Genomic DNA, 24,580 nt, shown 5'->3' on the forward strand with positions numbered 1-24,580 from the left:
TGAAACCGGTTCAAACTGACTTGACAGGAGCTGGAGCAGGAAAGACTGAACACAGAGTACTTCGTTTGGACGTCGCAGCAGTTAGTACACACAATACCGTAAGTCTCCTGACAAAATGTGATTGTTAAAAGTATTTCCAACAACATCATTTCAATGAATTCAGTCCAACTGGTTGTAAAACATGATATTTATCACGCAGAGCGTTGCAGTGGGTGAGTCCTGTCAAAGGTGTGTTACCTGCACCTACCATAGATAGATATTTAGATACATACATAAAAGATGAAATATAAATGTAATGTAATAAATTCTCGTGTTTCACCACGCTATATAAAACAACTTAAAGCTACATTTTGTGGGATACATCAAAACAAATCACAACAAATCAGTTTTATCTTTATCTTACCAAATCATAATATGCACTGACACACACACACACATATGTGTGTGTCTATATATATGTGTGTCTGTGTGTGTGTGTGTAAATATGTACATATGTATATGTGTGTGATACTCAAGGTACACTTAAAAGAAGGAAAACACCATCCTAAAAAAACAAAATTAAAAACTAGTAGCATAAAACCAACAACCCCATAAAGTGGAAACAAATACTTAATATATCAGAAAGAGGGGTCGATCTGAATGCAATCTCTGCCTGATTATCACGGTTTATTTCAGGCTACTGGACAAATCAGTTCTTACACTGATTAACTATTTTGATAATCGATTATTCGATTTGAGTGTTTTCTAAAGAATCAAAACCAGTTTCTGTGATTTTTCAGCCTCTTTAATATGAACATTTTCTTAAATTCTTTGCTCCCTATAACAAAGAAATCATTTAAACTGAACAATGGTTTGTGGACAAAAACAAGACATTTGAAAGCATCGTCATTTCCAGGTTTGACAAACACTGATCAATATTTTTCAGCATTTTCTGACATTTTATGGACCAAACAATTAATCAAGATAATAATCGCCATCGTCGTTAGTTGCAGCGCTAGTTAAAATACAGTGGTGTAAATAGACTGAGCAAATTCAGCTACTTTTCTCAGGATGCTGCAGATTTATTCCCAATAAAATAATTTGTTCTCTCATCATCCTTCTCTTCCTCACATATACTTCACACACTAGTATAGAGACATTAGGTTAAGATATAGTGAGAGATACTCTAATACTTATACTTAATTATTTGTTTTTGTTGTTTCTACACACTCTGGTCAAATTTTCTCAGCTCCACTCTCTTCACGTACCCTGGCATATACAGTGGAACAGTATTTCTGATTTTCCCCCCCAAGTACCACCCGAAGAAGCTCGCATACGATTGGCGGTACACGTACCACAGTTTGAGAACCATGGGATTAGAGGTAAATCAATAAGAATACGTGCAGGAAAAACAGGTTCAGCAAATCACGTCACGGAAATGGAAAAAAAAATGGCCAGAGAGAGGCGAGGCAGCAGAAACTTTGATTGGAATTTATAGGTAGTCATCTTTATTAAATCTTATTCTCTCATTTTTGTGGTTTACATTTCTCTCAAAGGGTTTAACGATGACATAGCCTTCCTACCAACGATATGTCTTGATTTCGTTTAGAAATATGTTTCTTGAAACTTTCTCAGCCCTGCTCCTGCCCTAGACACGCCGAGAAAGCTGTTCATGTAGGAAAATATCTGTCAGATTGCAAACCACACATAAATACTGTTTTCCATATTTTATTAAAAGAGTGTGGAGGAAAACTTGGCGTTGTTGAGTGGAAAGTCTGCTTTTTAAAAAAAGATGAGCAAGTGTAAGGAGTCTCACATCCCTGCTACGTTTTTTTGTTTACTGTCTACGGACCGATTTAAGATTACAGCGCAACACATATATATATACCCCATGACTGCAGTCAGATTAAAATATGATGAATAATAACTGTGGAATATGTTTTGTTACATGAAAGAAACTTTACAAAAAGCCTTCCTCAAGTAATGGTGAATATGTGTTTTATATGTTGACTGTAGGAAAGTGGTAGTGACTGCACTGATTACATTTATATGGTCTCGATGCGGTTTTTAATCCTCAAATTAAATATGACTCGGATATGATTATGCTGATGGTTCTGGAAGTTATGCTGTTGTTCTTTCACGAGTCTCTTATCATCGCTTTCAGACCTGGTATGGGTGATTCAATCGTCTGCAAAAGCAAGTGTCTGAATATGTCCTGAGATCCAATCAGAGAAACTACATTTGGAGGTGGTTTGAGGACATGTGTGTCCACGTCTCTGAGCTGCAGAAACATAGTTCCTCCTCAGCTAATGTCCTTTTTTAACTATTTCCGCTAATAGCTGTGATCTACCAATTATAGCGAACTACAGTCAGTGCCGTGGATTTCTTATTCCCCAACCTGTGTGGTTCAGAGTGTAGCAGGAAGCCATGGTTTAAAATGAAAACAAAACTGCGGAGTTGGTCCTAAAAAGAACTATATAACCTCCGTTTATTATGATTTTTATGATTTTGTGGCTCTTTTGGCTGCAGCTCTCTGCTGTTTTTTCCCCCCTCGACTGCAGATTCTTTACAAACAATCATTGCTACATTTTGTGTAGTGAAACGTTTTGCTAAAGTAATATTTAATCCTTGCCACACTATGTCACTATGTGAATGAGGACTTTGTTGCACAAGTTCTTCAGCTAAATTGCGTTACAACACTAGTACTTTTAGCTTCTGTCCTCACCTCATTTTGCACTCAGTGGTTTTTATTTTAAAGTGTCATCAGATCTCACTGTAGACTTGCATTTATTTTTCCAGACTAAGTGAAGTGATTATGGTCACACTAACGAGACGTGAGATTGATGCAAATCCATGGCAGGGTGTGGATGTTGTTGTGGCCACTAAGGTGACACTGATGAATGATTTTAGATGACTCTAGGTTTGGATATTGATCATATCAGAGCCTTTGCTACCTTTTTTATGATCAAAATATTTCAAAAGTGTCCACATGCACGACATGTCAAACAACTCACGAACGATGCTGGGCTATGACCTCATGACCTTGACCCATTAACACTACATCACTGTCTCTTCCCTGCAAACAACAAGAATATAAAAGTGTCCATTGTTAAATTATTGTAGTTTCCCTAAACCTGGATTTTATGTTGTGCTACACATCAGTCAAAGTCTGGTGAAGCTTCATAAATTTAGGCCCTGATGTAATCACGTAGTTAGTTCATATATGTTTTCAGATTTTTCAGTTGTTTTTTTTGTATAATTCTGCATATTATAATGTTTTTATTTCATTTGCAAAGTGGCTTAAATTGGAGCGAAATGGCCAAGGCACAGTTGGCTCCAGTTTAGGGCAGCCTGCCTTTAATCTCTGATGGATAATGACCACAGAGGACCAGCCAAAGAGTTGTCCTTTTCATCTTGAATTGGAGAAAGCAATGAGGTGAAAGTCCAGGGAAAAGAAAGCCCAGAGGACTGACCAATTAAAGTGGCAGTTAACTGCCTCTGCCTTTTTTTTTTTTTTTCACTCAATGAACATCTAATTTAAGACACAAGATGCATAATTACAGGCTCTTATTTGTCTATGCTCACTATCTCCTGCACAGTTGTGTTGTGTCTTGCAGTTTTTCGTAAAGAATGGTGCACAAGTAAAAAAGGTTGTGCATAAAATTAAAGAGCATGCACACGTCTGTGTGTGTCAAAGCTACAGGGGAGCTTTGGCTCGTGATTTAAACATTCCAGTGATTCTGAAAAAGTGAACAGATGCTAACAGGAAGACTTCAGGACAGACTTTGAAGGCTGAATCCAACTCTCCATTCCTGACAGACAGCACTGTTTATTTAATTGGAGTGTCCTTCTGTCATTACCACAGGGTCGTACCTCCCCACAGAACAGATGTTACAGTAACTAATGAGTAGCCGGGCTCATTTCATGGGGTTAAAGTTGAACCTCTCATTCAGCCACTCCCATTTTTGAAGAAGAAGAAGGGTCAACTTTAATCTGTTGCTCGGTTCTTTGTGCATGCGCACATATGCACACCCTCGTGTTTGATGTGATGTGCTCTGTCAGCGTTTTATGGTGGGAGACCCTAGAACGAACGCGCAAAAGAAGCCGTCAGGTCATAACTTATAGCGCAGTGTCCGAAAGCACTCATTTTCATTTTTTTTTTTTCAAACATGTCCAGCTTGGCTTTTAACTAGCAATTTAGCTGTGCTTTTCCCTCCATCTCTACACACTTTGCCCTGTATTTAAGCGGGGGAAGATGTCCAACTCACCTCTCACTTCACGTGGAAGCGCTAATCGCACGTTCTGGCGTGGACATCCGCAATCAAGTAAAAGTCTCTCAAGACCTTTTTGAGAGGAAAATCAGTGTGTAGTGGGGTTGCATGATTAATCATTTTAAAGTCGCAGTGTGAAACAATGCAATTACCAAATTGCAAAGGCTGCAATTCTAAGCCATGTCTTCTCATTTAAGTCCTTAGCAATGTATACTTATATTGTAAATGAAAATTGCAATAGAATATCTGTCAGAAAAATCACAATTTGATACTTTTTTTCAAATTGTTCAGCCCTGGTATAAAATCAGAGATAACATTAGATCATTAGGTCAATAATCAATCAGTGATTAAAGGGCAAGTGGACATTACCCCACAGGCTTGCTCAGTAAAATAGTTGTAGTTAAAAAGTCCTCTTTTGAAGAAACCTTTGTCCTCAATATCTTTAGCTGAATTGACCCAAAAACATTTAAATCGAACAACAACTGTTCCTTTTTGTTGTTTTTTTGAGACAATATTCATCTGTTTATCTTTACCAGCATGTAATTACCCTGCTGGTGGTCAGGGAGCCCAAACTGAAAAAGCTGCCAGAACCTGTTAATCTCCACATGGTCCCACTGAGTAAGCGAGACCCACATTGAGGACACACGCAAAGACTTTTATTACCAAATCCGAGTCGTGGAACAATGAGGTGCATTGATATAGATAGAAAACAACAAAATGGACTGACTGCAGAGCCGTTGTTGGAAGGAATGGCCACTAAACATCCTTTACACAGTCCAGTGGCACATTTTTAATAGTTTGTGGGCCACTATGTTTGATATCCTGCAGGTCTAAACGTGGAGAAACATGAGTGGTACAGTCCGCCAGATCACAATAACAACCGATCCATGTTCACCCTACTTCCTGCGAGTGGACTGGGCTGTAGACCTTGGTGCTGGATTTACACTGGCCCTCACTGATGGCAGTTCGGCATGGATCGGAGAAGGTACAGTATTTGGATACCCGGCTTTACAGCTGCAGTGCTTAGAATACGCTTTTTACGTACACTAAGGGCCTTGCTATAATAGTGTAATGGTAATAGAAAATGGACACCACTCACATTTACAGTAACTTATTCATCTAAAAGCTTTGCTTTCTCTGTGTTTTTCTATTTACAATGAATAGAAGGATGTTTACCTGGTATTAATACTGTTTTTTCACGTCTCTGAAGAATACCTGTGTCTTTACTGGTGTCATGATACTGCCGTGTGCCTTCACGACACGGGGATGGTGAAGTTGTGTGTTTCCTCTGGAAAATTTGGGTTCACATGTGCCACAATAGTAGTAGTACTAGTCAATGGACATGGGCTTTTCTATGGCTGATACCAATCTTCAGTCTTTCCAATCGGCTTTGTGTGTTTACACTACACATACGCACATATTTTAATAATAAAAAAAATATTAAAAAGTGAATATCAAATGCATGAAACAGGTCAGCAAAAAATAAAGTTTTAAAGAGCAAAAAATGAGTATAGGCCTATAAAAAAATGGCAGAAATTGGGAAGCATTATTGGACAATCCCTACTTCAGACATGCTTCTCTTTTGACCAGCATTGACTACCATTCACCTGGCTGTCCATACTGTGCAGGCACCTGGCTGAACCTCATCTCATAATCTTCTAACTGTTGGTTCCTCTAAACTAGAGGGACAGCAGTGACCTTGTTTCAGCTTACAGGTGTATAAAGTAGATTAAAACCTACAAGGCTCGTCTTTGTATGTACAAGTCAATGTTTTAGTGTGTGCGCGTCTGTGGTTAAATAGGCACGAGTGATTATTCTGTGGAAAGACACCTGGAATATAACTGCTCCCTGGTTTTCCATCGCTGTCCATCTGCAGAGTTGACAGGCAGAGATGAGGCTGTGACAGCTATGTGGGGGCTTCTGGGTTGTCAGTGTTTCAGTGTTTGATGTGTTAATTGGGACCCTCAGCCCCTTGTGAGCAGCTGTGAAACAGCTGATGACATTCCCTGTGGTTTCTCTGCATGCTTCTGTTAAAATCAGCCTTCACAGGCATCCACACATCGCTCCATAATCCATGTTTATAATCTTTTTTTGCAAGTTGTGTCCATAAAATATCATAAAACCTTAATGATTGACTTTTAATGATTTCTTTGTTATCCAGAACAAAGAAATAAAGAAAATATTCACATTTAAGACGCTTAAGCAATCGGAAATCCTGTTTTAATCGTGAAAAAAGCTTCAAACCTATTAATCAGTTATCAAAATAGTTGTAAATTAATTTAGTAATCGATTAATAGTCGATTCATCGAGTAATCGCTTCAGCTCGAGTTTCAACAACACCTTTGTGTTCAGTTTCAGAAGATGAAGTGACAAAGGAAGCCACAGAATTGGGAGTCGCAAGAGACCGATATGTGGAAGATCTTCTGCGGGCGCTAACAGACAGTGAAGATGGAAGAAGAGGAAGACAGAGAGGAAGTGGCAAGGAGGTGTATTCTTTCCACCTTACTCCAGATCACTGCCATCTCTCGTATGAGAAGATCTGTGATGACGTCTCGGTGAGCACAATTTACCACAGTGAGAGCTTTTTATTGCATTATATCTGTCATGAAATCCTATATTGTCCCATTCATGCCACCAACATCCCGTTGCAATGACATCAGGAGCATCAGGAGTGCAGGGGTTGGTATATTTCTTGTACGTTGAGTATTTATTAGTAACACCTAATGTAGAGATGGCAGATTGTAACAAAGGGCAAACTGACTTTTCCCTTTTCTATGTGCAAAATGGAAATTAAGTGGTAAATGGTCTGTATTTATATAGTGCTTTTCTAATCTTGATGACCACTTAAAGCTGCTTTAGTGTTTGCCATTCACCCATTCACTCACACATTTATGTGCAGCGTGTTTTCCTATCTCTAATTTTTCATATCCACTCACACGCTGCCGGCACAACTGTTGGGGTTAAGTGTCTTTCTTTAAGGACACATCGGCATGTAGACTAGCAGAGCCGGGAATCAAACGCACAAACTTCAAGTTGATAGACGACTCGCTCTACCACTGAGCTACCGTAACACCTAACACAAGCTCTGGCTGGCTTGTTCTTCTGGACTCCTTTCAAAACTCCTAAAGCACATATGAAATACTTACCTTAAGTTGAAAACCTTTAACGTTAAGACGTTGTAAAGCAATTATCAGGGTTCCCACGGATCCTTGAAATCCTTCAACGGTTTGCCCTAAATAGACATGGGTCATTGAAAGTGCTTGGATTTTGTTATTTAGGTAAATGTCTCATCACCTATTTACAAGCGGTGTTGTGGACACTGCCCACTGTCTCTCTCCACCGTTGACGTGAGATTTCCGTGGAGAACAATGAGCGAGTAACGTTATAAAAAAGAGAGCAAATGACCATGTGATGCCTGGGAAATTTAAGGATCTCTGACTCACCAAAGAAAATGAAAAAGACTTGATTTTGACCAAGATTCCAAGGACAACCACTTGTCCAGATGCAGAGCGTGCTGCAAATCAATACAAGTGGACGCCATGGGAGAAGCGGCTCTTACAAGTTGCCCTCCCTTCACATCTTAAGCTGTGTCAGCACATTGGGTCCTTTAATTTGAGGGAATTGGTCCTGGAAAGTCATTGAAATGTCCTTGAAACATACACAAGCATGGGCGGTAAGTTCAATTTCTGCTACGAAAGTCTCAGAAACGTTACACGCTGTACTTTGAAAGGACTAAACTCTCATGAAGCAACGTTTGGCTGTGGATTTGTTAAGTAATTTGATCTTTCGCTGTAATTGGTAATGGATGTTCTTCATCACTAGCACTGAGTGGTCTCTCACAGGGCAACAACAGTATTAAAGTGATAAATGGTTCCGCATAGGAATAGAGAAAACTGTGTTTGTGTGTGTGCGCATTTTTGTTAGGTACACGTGTGTCATGTACTTACCTGTTGTCACAGCTCCCCCGAGGTTAAATGCATCTAACGACATACAACAAAAATAGAAAGGAAGTGTTATTTTTTACAGGGGGGGCTGTTTGAAAGATAAGGTTTATAGTCTTCCGACATTATGGCAGAATTACAAAGGCCAGGTTGTCCTCGGGCCCCTGTGGAAATGGGCGAAGATAGGAATCATTCAGTTTATTTCCAGTCATCTGATAAAGTCGTTGTGTAATGGCTGCAGTTCGTAAAAAAGCGTCGAGACGGTGGAGCTGGTGTTCAGATGGACGCACTGTATGCTAAGGTGCCTCTTAGATGTGATGGAGTGATGGTTATCATGCATTCGTTAGGTTTTCGTGTTATTCTTCCACATTAAAAGGATACTTTTGCCTGAAGGGGTCATGTCCGTTTGTAGACTTCTGTACAAGTAGAGGAAAAAAGAGGGGAAAAAGGTCTGTCGGGGGTTAGAAACACCGTTAGAGACCATAATAAACCCCCTGATTTATGGACAAGGCTGTTCCCATCTAGCAATGTTAACAGTGGCTGATTGAGAGCCATCTTCTTTCACTAACTCCCTCGGGCTTTTTAAGTCTCTCTCCGAGTGTGGGCCGTGTAGACAAGTGTTCTTGCACTGTGTGTGCATGCGTCTTTGTCTGGACACGCACAGACATCTGTTGGTTTTAGACGTGGATGCCAAGCTGTCAGCATTTGAGTGCCACACTTGACAAATCCGTTTTTTTCGCCCCAGCAAATGTAACTACTACGTACCATATTTTTTTTTTTTTTTAACGATAGCAATTTACTCAATTATTATTACTATGCTAATATTAGTTAGTCAAGGCTTTTGTGACTGGAGTCAGTGACAGTAATTTGAGTCAGATTTTTGTGGCTTAATTGTAACAAATTGACTTTATTTCATATTTTCACCTAAAAGTTCAGCTATTAATACATTTGCACATCAGACAAGGGCAAAGTCCACATGGCTTTTGGTTAAAAAAAAACAAAAATCCCAAAGAAAATCATAAGGCTCCTTTTTTCTTTGCAAAAACCCACGCCAAAAAATAGACAAAGTGTTTGACAAATGAGTGCAGTCCCATGTGTGCAGTTTAAAAATGCAATCCCTTCTCACATTGCACAGCAATCATCACCGTGTGCGGTAGGTGTGAGGTAGACAAAAATCTAAGAACGCTGCTGCATTAAGTAGCAAACTACCACTTTTGCTTAACACCTGCTTCTTCTTTTTTCTCTCCCTCGTGGGGCATTTGTTGAACACATCAGGGGTTAAAAAAAAAAGTGTTTTCCCAGTCAGATAATTTGAGGGTGCAGAACTGAGCAAAAAAAAAATGTGGCAAGTTTCCTTTGGGGAAGAAGAAGACAAAACAGGTGGTGAACTTAACCTGACATTAATATTTTATGAATGTGACCCCAGACGTTGTAATGATGAATGTAATTTCGGCGTTGGCTGTTAAACTAGCAATAAGCAGGTGTTTTACATGGTTAAGTTAGACATTATATCCTCCTTAATGTCTATTTAAGTACTGTGCCAAAATGTCATTGGTGGGAAAAAAAACCCATAAACCCCAGCGCTGACATTATGCAGCACAGAAAGACGGTCAGTTACAGCCCTAATGTGACAACTGGAATTTTCTACCCGTTGAGTTGATAATTGTTTAGTTACCTGTTGTTTCACCGACATGAGTTGAATACACTTATAAAAAACAACAACAACAATGCTGGATTGTTTGACAATTCATGACAATCATCAGCAAGACAGACACACACACAAATGCTATTCAGATGCTGCCAATTGTTTTTTTTATAAAAGTCGTCGCTGGAGTATCGTTTACTGCTCAGCTCTTAGTTCAGAACAGCTTCTGTCCAGGGAGACTGGGACTCCAGCTCTTGATCGTTGTGGTAAGTAAAGCCACAGGATTCTGGAGGAGTCTGTGTGGGTGAGTGTTTTATGTTCGTCAAATAACTCGTGTTATAGTTCACTTGGGGATTCCTGCTGTGGAGCCTGACGCCAGACAGAAACTTTCACTGGAGGAGTCCATGTCCTCATATTCTGAATGAGTCGCCCCCAAATCCCAGAGTGTATAAATGATATGGTCTGCTGTTACCAATGTGCATTCACAACCTAAATTATGATGTCCAGATTATGTAGGAATATTGTAAATCTGTATGTTTTGGAATCTGTAGCGTGTATGGAATTGTTAGTTCCAAAGATTGATCTAGTGGTCCAAGTTAGAAGACTTAACACCATAAAATGGTTGACCTGTTTTCTTTTTTAATAATCAGCCACTGTGTTTTTTAACAACCGTGTAGTTATTCATTGGCTTGGCTTTCCTGTCTTCATAAAACTTTCTTTCTGTTGGAGTTATTTGTTAATCCTCCCTCATCTGTTCTGCATTTTGTTGCTCTTTTTTAAGTAGCGTGTCCTCTGCTTGGTGGCACATCTTTTATTTTTCCCCGTCTTTACTGCCACGTCCAGATGGCATCCAGTTGTGATGTCGTCTGTTAGAATCAAAACTGATTTTGAAAACTGAAGCCTAAAGATCACCGATTTGGAAGTTCCCAGGCGCCGTCTGGAACCAGGCTCTTATTGAATGACATCAGCTGTCAATCACACTGGTGTCCATTCTTAATGTGTCATACTTTATCATCTAATTTCCTCTAAACCTTAACATAATGTACAAAACCTGAAATCAGGGATGGCGACTATTCAATTGGCTCATTTTTCCATAGGCAACTATTCAAAAATAGTTATTTTTGCAACCAGGAGAGTCACCCCCTGCTGGCTAATATATTATTACTTCCAGGTTCTTCTTGGGATATATATATGATTTATGGTTATGTGCAAAATCAAATATCACCAAACCATGTTTCAAAGACAGTCAAACAGGAGAAAAGTGCCCACAACATGTCCTCCATGGTGGATGTAATAAGAGATTCAGGGTTTCCATCTGGTTTTTACCAAACAGAAGTGTGACTAATGGAGTCGTTTGCTTTTCAGTTAGTTGTGAAACTTCAAATTTTTACAAATTTAGTTCTTTGTAAGGCGAATTTAGAGGTTTTTTTTTATGTTCCCAAAGAGCTTTTATTGTCTTTTTCAGGAACCTAAGCAAAAATAAAAGATTTTCAGATGCGTTGAAGTACTTGTTCTACTCTCGGTGTCTGAGAAATAGTATACAACGGGAAGCCATATTTTAAATCAATCCCCCATTATCAAGTCTCAATCCCCCCCTGTCCACCACCAGCAACTTCAACAATGTAAAATAACCTGAATAATGGTTATGAATAACCTGATACTCTAAACAAGAAAGTATTTTCCTCCATCTGTGATAGTATTGCACCCTTGTTGATGAGAATGTTCACCTTATCAGGGACAGACTGACCGCTGTCGCCCCTCACTTCCTGCTCCTTATCTGGCCTCACGCCCCTGCACGTCAGATGAGGGAGTTGATGGGACAAGTTCATGTCCACTGGATGCCCAGTCTTCCCGTAGTGGGCACCAGCACTCACCCTTGAACACTGTCTCTTTGTCGTCTTTGCCGTCAACCCACACACTTCCCTGTTCTTCCCTGAGACACAATCGTTATTTTCAGATTGAGAGAAAGAAAGACAAGCACATTTGATCATTACACTTTGTTGCATGACCTTGTGGAAATTATAGCTGGACTGAATGAAAGTGACCTTAATTAGTATGAAATACAGTGGGTTTGAACTGCAATATCTCCGTTTTGTAGTCGTTTATTGGTTAAATGGGTTATTGTCCTCTAATCCTTGGGAATAAATGATTGGTTCGATGTGTTGGACGGCGCGATAAGGACATCTTTGTGTCCTCGGTGCCCACAGTGAGTTTTGGTATCGTTTTCACTGGGGCTGTTTTCTTTTGGCTGCGTCCTACTACACCTACGTCCCCCTTCTCCATGGGATTGACCTTATGGTCTGGCTAGCTGACTGGGGACACACATACAAACAAACCAGTTAGACCACACACACACACACACACACTGGACAACATGATCATGTGGGACAAATTCATCCCGAGAAGACGATTTGACATTCCCATATTTTGCAGATGTGGGTGTATACAGTTGAGATTGGCTTTGGTTGTCCAACATTAGCCCACCATTCAAGTCCTATGTCTATTAAACTGTACACTTAATTTTTTTGATGTTTCTGTGGGGAAAGCATAGGAAAAATGTGGCAGTGGGTTGTGAATCACTGACAAACAGTCTGACCTCCCACACCTTAGCAGAGGTGGTAAGAATATGCAAAGCTGACCTTTTAACGTTATCTCTGTGTCCCAAGAGAAAAGGCAAAGCTAGAGAAAATAAAGATTTCCTTTCAGTGTTTTTTTGTCTTTCAACAACTATTTTAACCCATTTAATTTCTGTAATCCTTTATCTGTTAAAAAAAAAAAATCTGTGTCTTGCTTGGCAGCATTTTCTTTTAGATTTATACCTTGTTTAATGCATTTTTTTTTTCCCTCGCTTCCTAAGCAATGCAGTAACGGGAAGGTAAATGTTTGGTGATGTGGAATGTACATGTTTACTCCTCTCAGTCCCTAAAACTAAAGACGGGGAAACGCACGAGGGTTAGTATTTAAAGGAAGTAGAATGTGGAATAAACAGCAGTTGAGTGTAATTTCCATTGTTAATTCAGTAAATAAGGGTTGCGCCTCTGTCAGTTTTGATCTCTGTTTCTGGTGTGTGTTCATTCGGTAACGCCTTGTTAACATGCCGCTCAGGAAGATTTATGGCCTGAGACGGTGTAAAACGGTGATGACAACGTTTGACAAAGTCCAATTATTGTGAATTGAGACTTGAATGGTAAATGTAGGACATTAGAACATGCTTGAAAGGGTGAAAAATATTAGTGTGCTCAGCATTTCTGTGTGTGAAGCCTTCACATTATCCCCAACCCATGTTCCTGATTTATTGCCAAATGACGGTTGCAGGTAACTAATAAGTGTAGATGTGTTTGAAGGCGGGGGCGATGAAAGTTCAAAGCAGATATTACTCATCACCTTAATGTTTGGCGCTTTTTTTTGCCTTTATGAAATCTTTTTCTACGTTGAGACATATGTTGTTTATTTTATTAGGGTGCTGCCAGAGTAGTAAGACTATTTAATACCACTTTCAATTCAATTAAATGCCAATGACACTACCATAACAGTTAGTATAATGGAGGTCGTGTCAACCACAAATATAATGTCTCGGGCTGCAACTAAATTTCACAAAGTAAAATCAACAAACTTTCTTTTTTTTACTTTAAATTTTTCCAGTTTCTTAAATGTGAATATTTTCTGTAGAGCTGCAGCTAACGATTATTTTCATAATCGATTAATCTGTCGATTATTTTCTCGATTAATCAAATAATCGTTTGGTCCGTATATATCAGAAAACCTTAAAAAATGTTGATCGGTGTTTGTCAAACCTGCAAGGATGATCGTCTTGTTTTGTCCACAAACCAAAATGATTGACTTTTAATGATTTCTTTGTTATCCAGAGCAAATAAATGAAGAAAATATTCATATCTAAGAAGTTTAAACAATTGAAAATCATGTTTTAATCACGAAAAAAGCTTCAAACCGATTCGTCGATTATTAAAATAGTTGTCGATTAATAATCGATTAATCGTTTCAGCTCTAATTTTCTGGTGAACAAGACATCTGAGATCAGGATCTATAAACACCACTCAACATTTTTCAACTTTTTCAGACATTCTATGGACCAAACCATTACTCGATTAACCGAGAAAAGAATCAAGAGATTAATCAGTTATGAAAAAGTTAGTTAATTGCAGCCCTAATAGATTAATTAATTCCCATTTTGAAGCCTTAAGATTTGGGATTTGACCAGCACAATGGCTGTTATTGGACCATACCAGCTGTCGGTCACACTGGTGTCCACTCATGTGCTGTTTATTTTACTCTAAATGGGGACACAGTTGATAAAATTGACATCATCTGCTATTGAAGCAGAGCTGAAAGTAACGACTGAGACGATTTACTCCTCAGCAAAATGTTGTACTGATGTTATAAAATGAGAAATAGTTGAAGAAAGTGAGAAGTAGTCTCATTTCCCCAAAGAATTCCAGTCAAAGTGTTTTTTTATTTTAATCAACCGGCAGAGTCGCCCCCTGGTGGTGATCCTTCCTACTTACTGGGCTTCAGTTTCCCAACCGGAAATGTTTTATACACAGTCTATGGTCCTTTAGACGCCGAGAAATGGCTAGCCACTCTGACTATTTTAGTCAAATGACCTGTTTCATCTTGGCCTGCTTCTACTTCATTTGAGGTTTTTTTTATATATATAAACCGCTCCATGTTCCTCGAATAGCTTTGCTAGTTAGCATACCCCTTAGCTTGCCGCCCTGATAAACAATTCCCCGGGCATGCATGGGAGGAAGGTGGCGGTAGTCGTCTGTGTTACTGATGTCTAAGCTGGTCTTAGTCTTACTGAGCTTCCACCTACAACTGGCCTCGCCGTTAATGGCCGACCATCTGGCACAAACACTGCGTCGTCTGCTTGTTGATGACTTATGAGTTTCTGTGTCACACAAACTTCCTCTAAACATCTGAGCCTGCACTGGATCACAGTGACATCCTGATGTTACTCTAGATTTTTTTTACGAGTTCCCGGGAACCTCAACCTCCATCACTTCCCTGGGTGGTCATCTCCATGTCCACGTGTTATACATGGTAACGTGAGTTTTGTTGATCGGGGTAGGTAAGGAGTGCACGTGCACACAAACAAAACTGTGTGATTGTGAAAGTGGAGCCAATATGTCTTTGTCGCAGGATTAGCTGTAAGTCTGTGTGAAGGAATGGGGGGACTACCAAGGAACTGAGGGTTCATAGCGGTAGACAGGTCTAGGTGAAGGATGTGAAGTTGTGGGAGCGACATGAAGCCAATGTCCACTCACTGACACACATGTTCAGGTTCGCCAGCGGAGGAGAAAACAGCTGTGCGGCTTGCCAGGACAGCAGCAACCTGGGACAAAAATGACAAGTATTTTATGAGAGCGTTTGAAGATAGCCGCTTTATTACAGTGGGTCTGTGACCTCGACACAGCCCAGCGAAGATTTAGCAGCTCACCGCCTTCTGGTTTCTCAGCACACCGTGAGCAGTAGCTTTCTGTCTGTCTCTTTGTCTGTGTGTGTGTGTGTGTGTGGAAGGAATCTCCAAGGCAACGTGCAAAGGAAGATTGTGCCGCCATTCGAAGCGTGTGTTTTGTGAAGCGGTTTTGATGACTTCGGGGAGTTCTATGTTTAATTAGTGTTTGCTGTAAACTAACTCGTTTTTTGCCAATTTAAACTTTGAAAGCTACGGTGGAATTTGGAAAATTTTACACACTAACGAAATGTTTCAAAAATGTCTGCGTTTTTCTGCAGCCAGCTCAAAAACTCCAGTGACTAAGTGCCAAAATACAAACTGAATGAGGAATGTTTTATTACTTCTGAAGCCTGCTTGTGATTCCAAAGCTTTACCGTCAAAACTCAACAGAGAGGAAAGCTTGTGCTCACTTGGATAGGCGACCGCCGACCACTCAATTCATCCTGTATTTCTCCCACACTGAAGAAAACTCCTTCTTCGTCTTAAAACGTCTCACTTCAGAGAGAATGTGACGTAATGGCTTGTTACACTTCCATATCGCACACTCTCTGGATAGCGGCGAGGTGCAAGCACTTGCTCATTTCAGAATCCTCTCGAGGGGAGACAATTTAGATTCTTGTCTCAAATCTGGCCTGCTCTTCGTGTCGCTCAGTGTGTTCTTTTCCTAGAGTATGAGCAGAAAGCTGGGAGATGCATCAAAGGCGACGTCCGAGTCGATTCCCTCTTCTGCAGTTTGTTTGCCTAGTTTCAGAAAGTACTGCTAATGAGAAACAGCACTGTTGAAAAGTAAGAGTAAAGATTTCTGTTTCGCGTTCTCACAACAAGGTGAAAACTGAAATTGAAAGTACGTGTTGACAGATCTTTGTGGCCGATGAGAACCAATTAGGAAGGCAATGTCGGTAAATGTGGTATAGTATTGAAAGGTCTTTGTTTCTGCATGTCCAGACTCTGGACAGCAGGCGTATCCAGAGCAGAATTTGAGCATTTTTAAAGTGAAAACAGAGTAATGTGCCTGTAGCTGTGGTCTTAAATCTGCCATGTTGACAACTCCCAGTTGGGGATGCTCATCGTGAAGCACCTAGAGGCTATTTACACTTACTGGGCACCTATTTTCCCATAGTTTGGTCTTCCCACGGTGCTTATAATGAAGTTAACCATCCTTCAGAGAGAACTTTTATTGCTTTAAATTTTTAAATTGATGCATTTTGTTACATAACTGTCATGCTCTCTAATTTTTTAATCTCCTCTCCATCTTCCAGGTGCACTTGGGCTCTGTGGAGCTCCAACCAGCGCCAGACCCTCTAGAGCTGAATCAGGAAATGATTGGCCACTCGCTAAAGCGCAGCGCGGATCTGGAGTCCAAAAATTGCCAGCTGTTGAGGGAGAACCACAGACTGAAAGAGGAGCACCAGCGAATAGTCGAAGAGTAAGAACGAGGAAGGAGAGCGGCTCTGCTGATGGATTTAAAAAAAAATTAAAAAATGTTTGTTTGTGAAAGAGTAATGTGATTGAGAGGAAATGGAAAAACATTCGCGAGGAGAGAATGTAATTATTTTCTACAGATGTTCAACACTGGTATTTGTTTGTCAGGCGTCCTGGTTGCATGAAAGCTTTTTAAGATGTGCTGCCAGCTGTTTGTATCCACAACAATCACCCAGTATGACATCATCACTGGTCGCCCGTCAAGGAGGGGTTGAGGTATCCACCCAGAGTTACGAACTGCGCTTGTGATTTGTGGGAACCGACTGCATATGATTTTCATTTTATGTTTCCCTGGCACTTTACACTTTCAAATGGCGCGCTATTGTTTGTGCGTTTGTTAATTTCTTGGACTATGAGTGGGCCATTTCCACACAAAACCGATTCTCATCTTTCGAAGCGCAAACGGTTGTTTTGTTTGTGTGCGTCTGTAACTCTCTGCAGGCTGGAACGACATGTTGAAGATAAGGAAACGCTGGAGAGCGAGCTTTACTCACGTTTTGTGCAGGTGCTGAATGAGAAGAAGGCGAAGATCCGAGGCCTGCAGGACACCGTACGCAGCCTCCAAAAGGGCGGCGAGGAGAGGAGGCGAAGGTCAGCAGGCGGATTTTACACCACGGCCTTTTGGTTCTGTGATGTTTGTGACACAAATGAATACATTTGCTATTTCAAGAGCATCAGTACAATGACCAACCCAAATTCAACCCACATTGCTTTCAATTATAAGGCTTTCACTATTAATTAATGTGCAAAATGTTTTCTCAGTTAATTAGATCATGATTGGTGGTGCCTTCAGATGTCATGTTTTGTTTGACCTGCAACCAATTTCTCAGTTTACAGCAATATTTCTATTTAGTTTAAAAACATCTAAAGGGGGATTAATCAGTCATAGATTGTCTAATCCCTGCTTGTTTCCTAAGTAATTCTAAACTATTGATTTGATTATTAAAAACTACACTCGCAGGCTTCAAGCGTCTTGGCACTAACCGACGTGACGGAGGGATTAACGGTTGACCAGATGCCCTGTGTTGTGCAATAGTTAAATGATCATATTCAGCTCAATGCTTTGAGCACACACTCACAGAATTGTAGTTAGCAGGCAGGTCAGCACAGTGTTGTCAGATGTGGTTTGCCCACACTTTGGCTTCTGCAGAACAATGGCTAAATTGTTTGTTTTTTTTACAATCGTATGCCCTGCATCAGAACAGGCCAATGCATTTGAATGGAAGAGTTTACTCATAATTGCTGCTCACATATCTGGCTTCACCATTGTCCCTTGTGGCCAATGAAATTAAATATTGAATGATGACCAAAAAGATATTTGCCAGCACAGTAAAATGAGATGCTGTATTGTTTTTTTTTTTCCGAAAGCATATTCGAACATGTCACTTGGCTTTTTTCCCCCTCCTTTTGTTTTTCCACGTTTTAATTTTTTTTCTCACACACTGTGTCTCCTCTAACACTTGTCTAATTTTCCCCAGTGACGATGAATCAGCTCAGAACGACGATGACGCTGGCAGACGGGACAGAGGGGAGGCCGTTCAGAGCGTCCGCCCATCTCAGGAGCCGACCATCCTCATCACAGGTCTGTGTGTGGTTGCACGTCATCAGAGCGAGCGCAGGCTGCCCCCAAAGGCCCCTAAAGAAAAACAATACAGAATGAACAATAGAGGTTGCATCATACAGTATGTTGCAGCACCAATACTGATGATATTAAATAATAAAATAAGAATTGGACTAAAAGCAGATGTAAATATGTCATTGAATTTTAATGATAAAATTACAAAGCCTCTGCAAAATAAAAGCCCAACAAAGGCGTTTTATAAACTAAATGATACCTGACTTTATGACTTTAGGATTTATTTATTTTTTTTATCACTTACTACATAAATAAATATGTATATATATATATATATATATATATATATGTATATGTTTGTATATGTATATATGTATATATATATACATATATATATGTATGTATATGTATGTATATATATATATATGTGTATATATATATATGTGTATATATATATATATTTATATACACACATACACACACATATGAAAGTGTGATTGCAAAGCTACAAAATATCAATAGACACAATGTTTTACACATTAGGATGTAATGGATTTCAAAACACAACATATGGCAACAACTGCAACAAAAAATATGCTTCACACACTCACATTACTTACACATGCAGCACACGTCTTATGGGACCAGGGTGTGCAAGTACTGAACATGGTCATTTTTCGCCCATTCCTGGTAGTCCCTGTGATGTCATAGGTCAAGATGTGACTCAGTAATGATGCACGCACTTAAGTGAAACTTACTGGTTTTCTAGCTTTCCTTGAAGTCGTTTTACTATCCAATAAACCTGACAGTGGAATATAATTGATTATGTAAGGAGGAGGTTTAAATGTAAACGACGTGCTCTGCCTGTGTGTAAAAAGCACACACAAGCAGAGTGTGTACCCCCTGGTTGCTGGTTTCTCGTCAGTGAGTCATAAACTCACCCAGCAGACTCCGCGGTGATTGCTTCAACGCGGTTGTCCGTGAGGTGGTCTTCCTTTTCCTGCGTCGTGCAGCGCAGGCGTGATGTCACATGTGCTGAGTCATAACACCCCCCCCACTGCTACCAGTGTGCGACAATCTGCAGGGATAACCCACTGATCGCTCTCTCAATGGCTGCGATTGTGTTTGGAGCCAAACTCTGAGCCACCCCAAGAGGATAATACATGTGCAAAACACCCTGATGTTGTCGTGACATCAGCAGGTTTTTTTTTTTTTTTGGCACTCACTCGCTCACACACACACACACACACACACACACGTACACACACTTGATGCTGTTTCTCCCATCCTGGCTTCGGTGGCCGGGTTGTAGATTGCGCAGGATGGGTCTTGGCTCACACGGCTTTGTTGTTTGCAGTCCAAAATGGTTTGACTGTGTTCTTGTGTTTACGGCTCGTCGGCTAAAACCACCCAGCAACTATCTCCTATCTGCCTGCGTGCATGGATTTGTCACTATTATTCTATATATATTTATACTAAATCAGCTGTCCAACAAATTAGTCTCTGGGCGTTTCTCTTTTGGCCATGAGCACAGTGTTGGAAAGGAAAAGCAAGTACTCTTTCAGTGGTTGTTAGAATATTCTAATGGATGCCTGATGATGCATTGTCACTCCTTCTTGTTTACGTTGTGCAGCCTCAGTCTGGTAACCCCAACAACCAATTCATTCACATGAAACATAATTATTCCTGGCAAACGTCGGATGTTTTACTTGTATTTATTTGAATCTACAGGAGCCCTGCGTGGATGACTTCACATGACACAGTAGCCCTTTTAACAAGTGTGGCCCCAGATGATCTTCATGCCTCGGGCTGTATTTTCATATTGCCGAGGCCTGTTAAGGGAAAGGAGGAGTAATGAATGACTGGACAGAGCTGAAGACAGCAGTGACCTGTTCACTTGAGGTGTTACATCTGATAGTGGTAACACAGGAAACAGGTCACCCACATTGGGGGGAGGGCTATACGTTAGTGAGACTGAGATGGATGATGGAGAACGAAAGGAGTGATGCAGCATGGCTCAAGGCGGTGGTTCTCAACCCTTTTCGAGTTATGCTTTTCTCAATTTTGTTAAAGAAATTAGTGTCTAGCTACTTTGTGTTGCGCTAGTATATAGTTACGCTGATTACGTAGCTGACACATATTAATTAATTAATTAATTAATTAATCTGTCAATCTTTGGATCAGGCTAGCGGCAGTGTTAAAGGGCAAACAGGTGTGTTTGCATGTCTGTCGGTGTTATTAAACCATTGCATCCGTGGCTGACCGGTCATGTTCGCGTTGGAATGCCAGATCTCTATTCCCGATAAAGCCCGCATAACTTCTGTTCTCGGGTGAACAGAGGTTATCTGAGGCAATATGCCTTAAAACTGCCATAAATGTGCCACAAATGACACCAATGGACAATTGGGCTAAGTGATGAAGATGGATAATTCGAGCTTTGGTAATGACACCGCCCAAGTTTTCCCCAAAATTTGGGAGACGTCATTGACCAGGTATTTAGAGTTGGCAATTACAGTAAGAAGCATTTTAGGAACTTGCAGTCAAAACATACATGCAATGGCTCATAATAAATAAGCTTCTACTCCCTCATCTTTATTTATGGTGGACATGACTGATGTAGAAAGACCAAGTGGCAATGGATCTCGACGTTACCCGTAACAATCTAAACTCCCGTTTTGAAGCTCCCAGAATCGTGTTTTTTGGCTGGAGCCATGTTGACCTTTTTTAAACACAAGTTCCAGGTGTCAGCCACACATATGTGCCATACTTCCTTCTATATTCTCCTCTAAATGGGAGCATAATTTACAAATCTGACATCATATCCTATTGAAGAAGATCAGAAACTAGGAAAAAGTTAACTGACCTTACAAAATAGACTCTCTTAGAATTCCATTCCATCTTTTTGTAACCAGTAGATTATTTCTCAGAGGTATGAGAGGTGATTTTCTTCACTGTCTTTTTTTGTGCATGTAGGTCGTGATCTCGTGAGCCACGGCCTCACTGTGGACCGCACTTTTTCTGACAGCGAAGACGAGCAACCGAGAAGAAAGCGCAGGGTGCTCCCGATGTCAAGCCCGCCAACGTCTGACCAGGAATAAAATCAAAGGTTAGTTGTCGTACTCATGCAACCGCTGTGTCATAACATTTTTCCATAGTTATAAATTGCTTACACGTTTTGTTTTAGCTGTATTATTTAGACTATATTGATCTACCCAGACTTCTTATAGACTTGAAACCAATGAAAGACAATCATTTCAAGCTTATAATTTTATGGCTCCCATGATCCTCCTGCTTCCCTTTTCCCCTCAAATTTCATTCATGACTTTTTGTTTCCAGTTTGGGTACTCACACAAACTTCAGAAAAACCATCACAGTAACAGATGTGTGGTGCCACACTGATTTTGATTTCTTTCTTTTTTTAATCCCTCTTTCCTTCCACTTCTCCAATTAAAGAAGGTTGACTCATCAGTTTGTTCACTGATGGTTAAGACTTCAGCCACAAGTGCACACACTTCCCAGCCTCAACAATCATCACCCTGGCACATTCATGCAGTATGTGCATACATGATTATTTATCTGCCGTTCTTGTATCCTATATTACTCTTCTGTACACATCTCATCTGCTGCCTCTGACCACAACACAAAATAAGATTTATGCAGTAACGTTGGATTTTCTGTTCATGGAATTTTTAAATAATCTGGCATCTCATTGAATTCATTCATTGTGGGTGACAGACTCACTGGTGGATCTGACAAAGATCCAGATACATCAGTTTCTGTTAATATTTGGCCTTTCAGAGGTGTCTCCTGAATATCCAGAATCAGGTCTTTTTCCATTTTCAACAGCTGCACTATCTGTCACTGACTCACTCGCTGCACCAGATTTACCAGAAAGGCTGTGACTTCTGCCTGCAAAGGTGCTCTGCATGTCACGCCCTCAGTCTGTAAAATCAACAAAAACGAACATCCGCGGACGTGCCGGTGGATTTGTTTTCAGCTGCCGTCAGCACGGTACCTATGAGGAGATAAACTGTTGCACGTTTTGTTGCAGTGGCATTTTCTCTTAAATCTAACAATCTCATTACATCCTCCCACAGCTGACATTTGGGTGTTGGCTGGCAAAACAACAGTGTCAATTACTGCAATGTGTAGTGTTGCCTAGTCCAGCAATGAAATGACAGCGCCGGCTTCAAATGGGAGCACGCATTTAAAACTGCTCATTTGCACCTTTGCCTTTTTTATTCTGTACCATCAGACTTCATTTGATTGTTTTCTCACCATGACTGATAATGTACATTTCTATAATTGTGATTTCTTTCTCTTTTTTTAAAATCAGTGCACACATCATCCTCACTAACTTTTTTTTTTTTGTCGTGTCTGCTCCCCGGTCCTCTTCTTCTTCCCTTGACAGTCTCTGAGGAGGAGGAGGGTGGAGATAAGACAAGTAGACATACTCCACTTGTCTTATCTCCACCCTCGACAGCTCATCAACACAACCACAGCCCGACATGGAACACTTTTTGTAATATACAGGTTTTCGTTTTTTCGGGGATCCCTATCCAACTGTGTGACAAGCTAATAAACCCTCACCTCAACATACACAAACAAAACAGTGACAGCCAGGCAACAGAGTGCTGGAGGTGTCCCCAGATGCAGAGCATTCTGTCCCAGACTGTGAAAGCACGATACCGCCATCTGGTTTCTCTTAGCTCCGACAATCACCTGCCAGAACTCTCACGACAGACTTAATTTTTGTCTTTTATCTTTCGGTAAATCAAAAAACCAAAAATGACAAAACGAATGACGCCATATTTTCTCCAGCGCTTTCAGAACCACGTGATCCCATCCAGTGCTGCTGTATTAAAGCCCTTGGCCCAGATGCGGTCGTGTTCATGTGATACCATACCCACCACTTAATGCCTTCCAGTGCTTCCTCAGGAACTGATGGTGTTCCTGCTAATGACATGTAGAGCATGGCAGAGAGCGTGGACCACGGGTATGGAAGCAATTTCTCAAGAGCTTGACTTCACCCATGCGCCGGCTGCCAAGCCCCTTGGCCTTGGTTGTGTGTGAGACTGGAGAAAGAGTAACAACTACTGAGGGACAACAGGCTACACCCAGAAAACAGGGTGTCGCCACCTAGGAACCGAAGCTGCTCTGCTGCTGCTTATTCATCATGTCTTCCTTGTGTTTTCCTCCCTCTTTTCATCATGAAAATAAACTGTACACATCTCTTTCATTTCCACCGTCTAAACTAGCATTTTGCAAAAGATGATTTGTCCTGCATGCTTTTTATTTTTTACGTCTGCTCTTTTATTGTGCAGATGTGCAGTTCTGTGGCCCAAATTACCTGAGGCTTGTTCTGCAGAGGGTTAATAGGGTTGCGTTGTCTTCCCCTCCTCAGCTCTTTGTTAAACTGCTTACCAGCTCTTGGTCTCCAAGGTCATCACACTGATGTTATTGAATCTATGGAGAACTGACCGTGACCTCTGAGCTATGAACCTGACAGTACCTATATGTCTGCTGAAGGCCACAGGTGGCCGCCAGGATAATCCCACACCGCGCACAAGCTGGTGTTGTAATCCTCACAGGAATTCCACTGTCTCCTTGATACATCCCATAGATAAATGGTTTTATACAGGGAGACGCAGACCAGTGACCCGAGATAATTGACAAGACGAGAATGTGCTGGATAAGACAAAGAGGGAAAAGTTTTGTTTTTATTTGAAATGTTTATCTGTTTTTTTTTTTCTTGAAAATGTATTAAAAATACACTGTAGAGGATTATTTAAATTATAATGAAACATTTGAGAAATGTTTCTCAGCCCTTCATGGAACATGTACAAGTTGAAATGTAATAAACATTTTTGCACTGCAGTATCTTTCGCTGTTTGTTTTATTTTTCTGGTTCCTACATCGCTGGAGGTACGGACAAGTCGCAATGACGACGACTGGCTCTCGGATTACTCTGCAAAGGTAACATTTGAATTTGTAAAATACTTTGTGTTTGAGGAAGGAAAGGAAGAAGTGGCTCTTTTAACTTTCAGCGTCTCTCTGTCATGATGGAAAAATGCTGCCACTCAAAATGACTTGATTTATGATTGATTTTTGTTGTTGATTGTCCTTCTTGGTCTTTGTGAGCATAAATTATGTAACATTTATATGCTGCATCCCCTTCATCTGAAAACAGGCTCTCTCAAGGACCACTAC

At 40.5% G+C, this 24,580-nt stretch overlaps 1 protein-coding gene and 2 long non-coding RNA genes across 4 annotated transcripts; 1 reads left to right on the forward strand and 2 right to left on the reverse strand.

Annotated features, from left to right (window-relative positions):
- Positions 1–14: 14 nt before the first annotated feature.
- Positions 15–24,247, forward strand: LOC122769866 (DNA repair protein XRCC4-like). Of its 2 annotated transcripts, none has more exons than XM_044026745.1 (8): positions 15–98; positions 5,079–5,235; positions 6,603–6,805; positions 16,572–16,738; positions 17,236–17,385; positions 18,273–18,376; positions 21,344–21,476; positions 22,782–24,247. In XM_044026745.1, exons 2-7 carry the CDS (start codon positions 5,097–5,099, stop codon positions 21,466–21,468), a joined length of 888 nt encoding a protein of 295 aa, XP_043882680.1. In that variant the 5' UTR covers positions 15–98; positions 5,079–5,096; the 3' UTR covers positions 21,469–21,476; positions 22,782–24,247. The 2 variants fall into 2 exon arrangements, with proteins under 2 accessions (XP_043882680.1, XP_043882681.1); XM_044026746.1 differs by having other exon boundaries at positions 23,192–24,247.
- Positions 11,398–17,965, reverse strand: LOC122769869. Its single transcript, XR_006360470.1, has 3 exons — positions 17,289–17,965; positions 15,122–15,189; positions 11,398–12,148 (listed from the first exon to the last, which is right to left on the reverse strand). It is a non-coding gene; the product is annotated as an uncharacterized LOC122769869 (long non-coding RNA).
- On the reverse strand, positions 18,372–19,437 carry LOC122769868. Its single transcript, XR_006360469.1, has 3 exons — positions 19,312–19,437; positions 18,991–19,067; positions 18,372–18,430 (listed from the first exon to the last, which is right to left on the reverse strand). It is a non-coding gene; the product is annotated as an uncharacterized LOC122769868 (long non-coding RNA).
- Positions 24,248–24,580: the final 333 nt, after the last annotated feature.

The sequence above is a fragment of the Solea senegalensis genome, linkage group LG5 (assembly GCF_019176455.1).
Source record: "Solea senegalensis isolate Sse05_10M linkage group LG5, IFAPA_SoseM_1, whole genome shotgun sequence".
Taxonomy (NCBI): Eukaryota; Metazoa; Chordata; class Actinopteri; order Pleuronectiformes; family Soleidae; genus Solea; species Solea senegalensis.

Coding starts and splice junctions, on each gene's coding strand:
- LOC122769866 (XM_044026745.1), top strand. CDS start 5,097: ATGAGTGGTACAGTCCGCCAGATCACAATAACAACCGATCCATGTTCA. Junction 6,806..16,571: donor AGATCTGTGATGACGTCTCG/GTGAGCACAATT, acceptor TCCATCTTCCAG/GTGCACTTGGGCTCTGTGGA. Junction 17,386..18,272: donor GGCGAGGAGAGGAGGCGAAG/GTCAGCAGGCGG, acceptor AATTTTCCCCAG/TGACGATGAATCAGCTCAGA.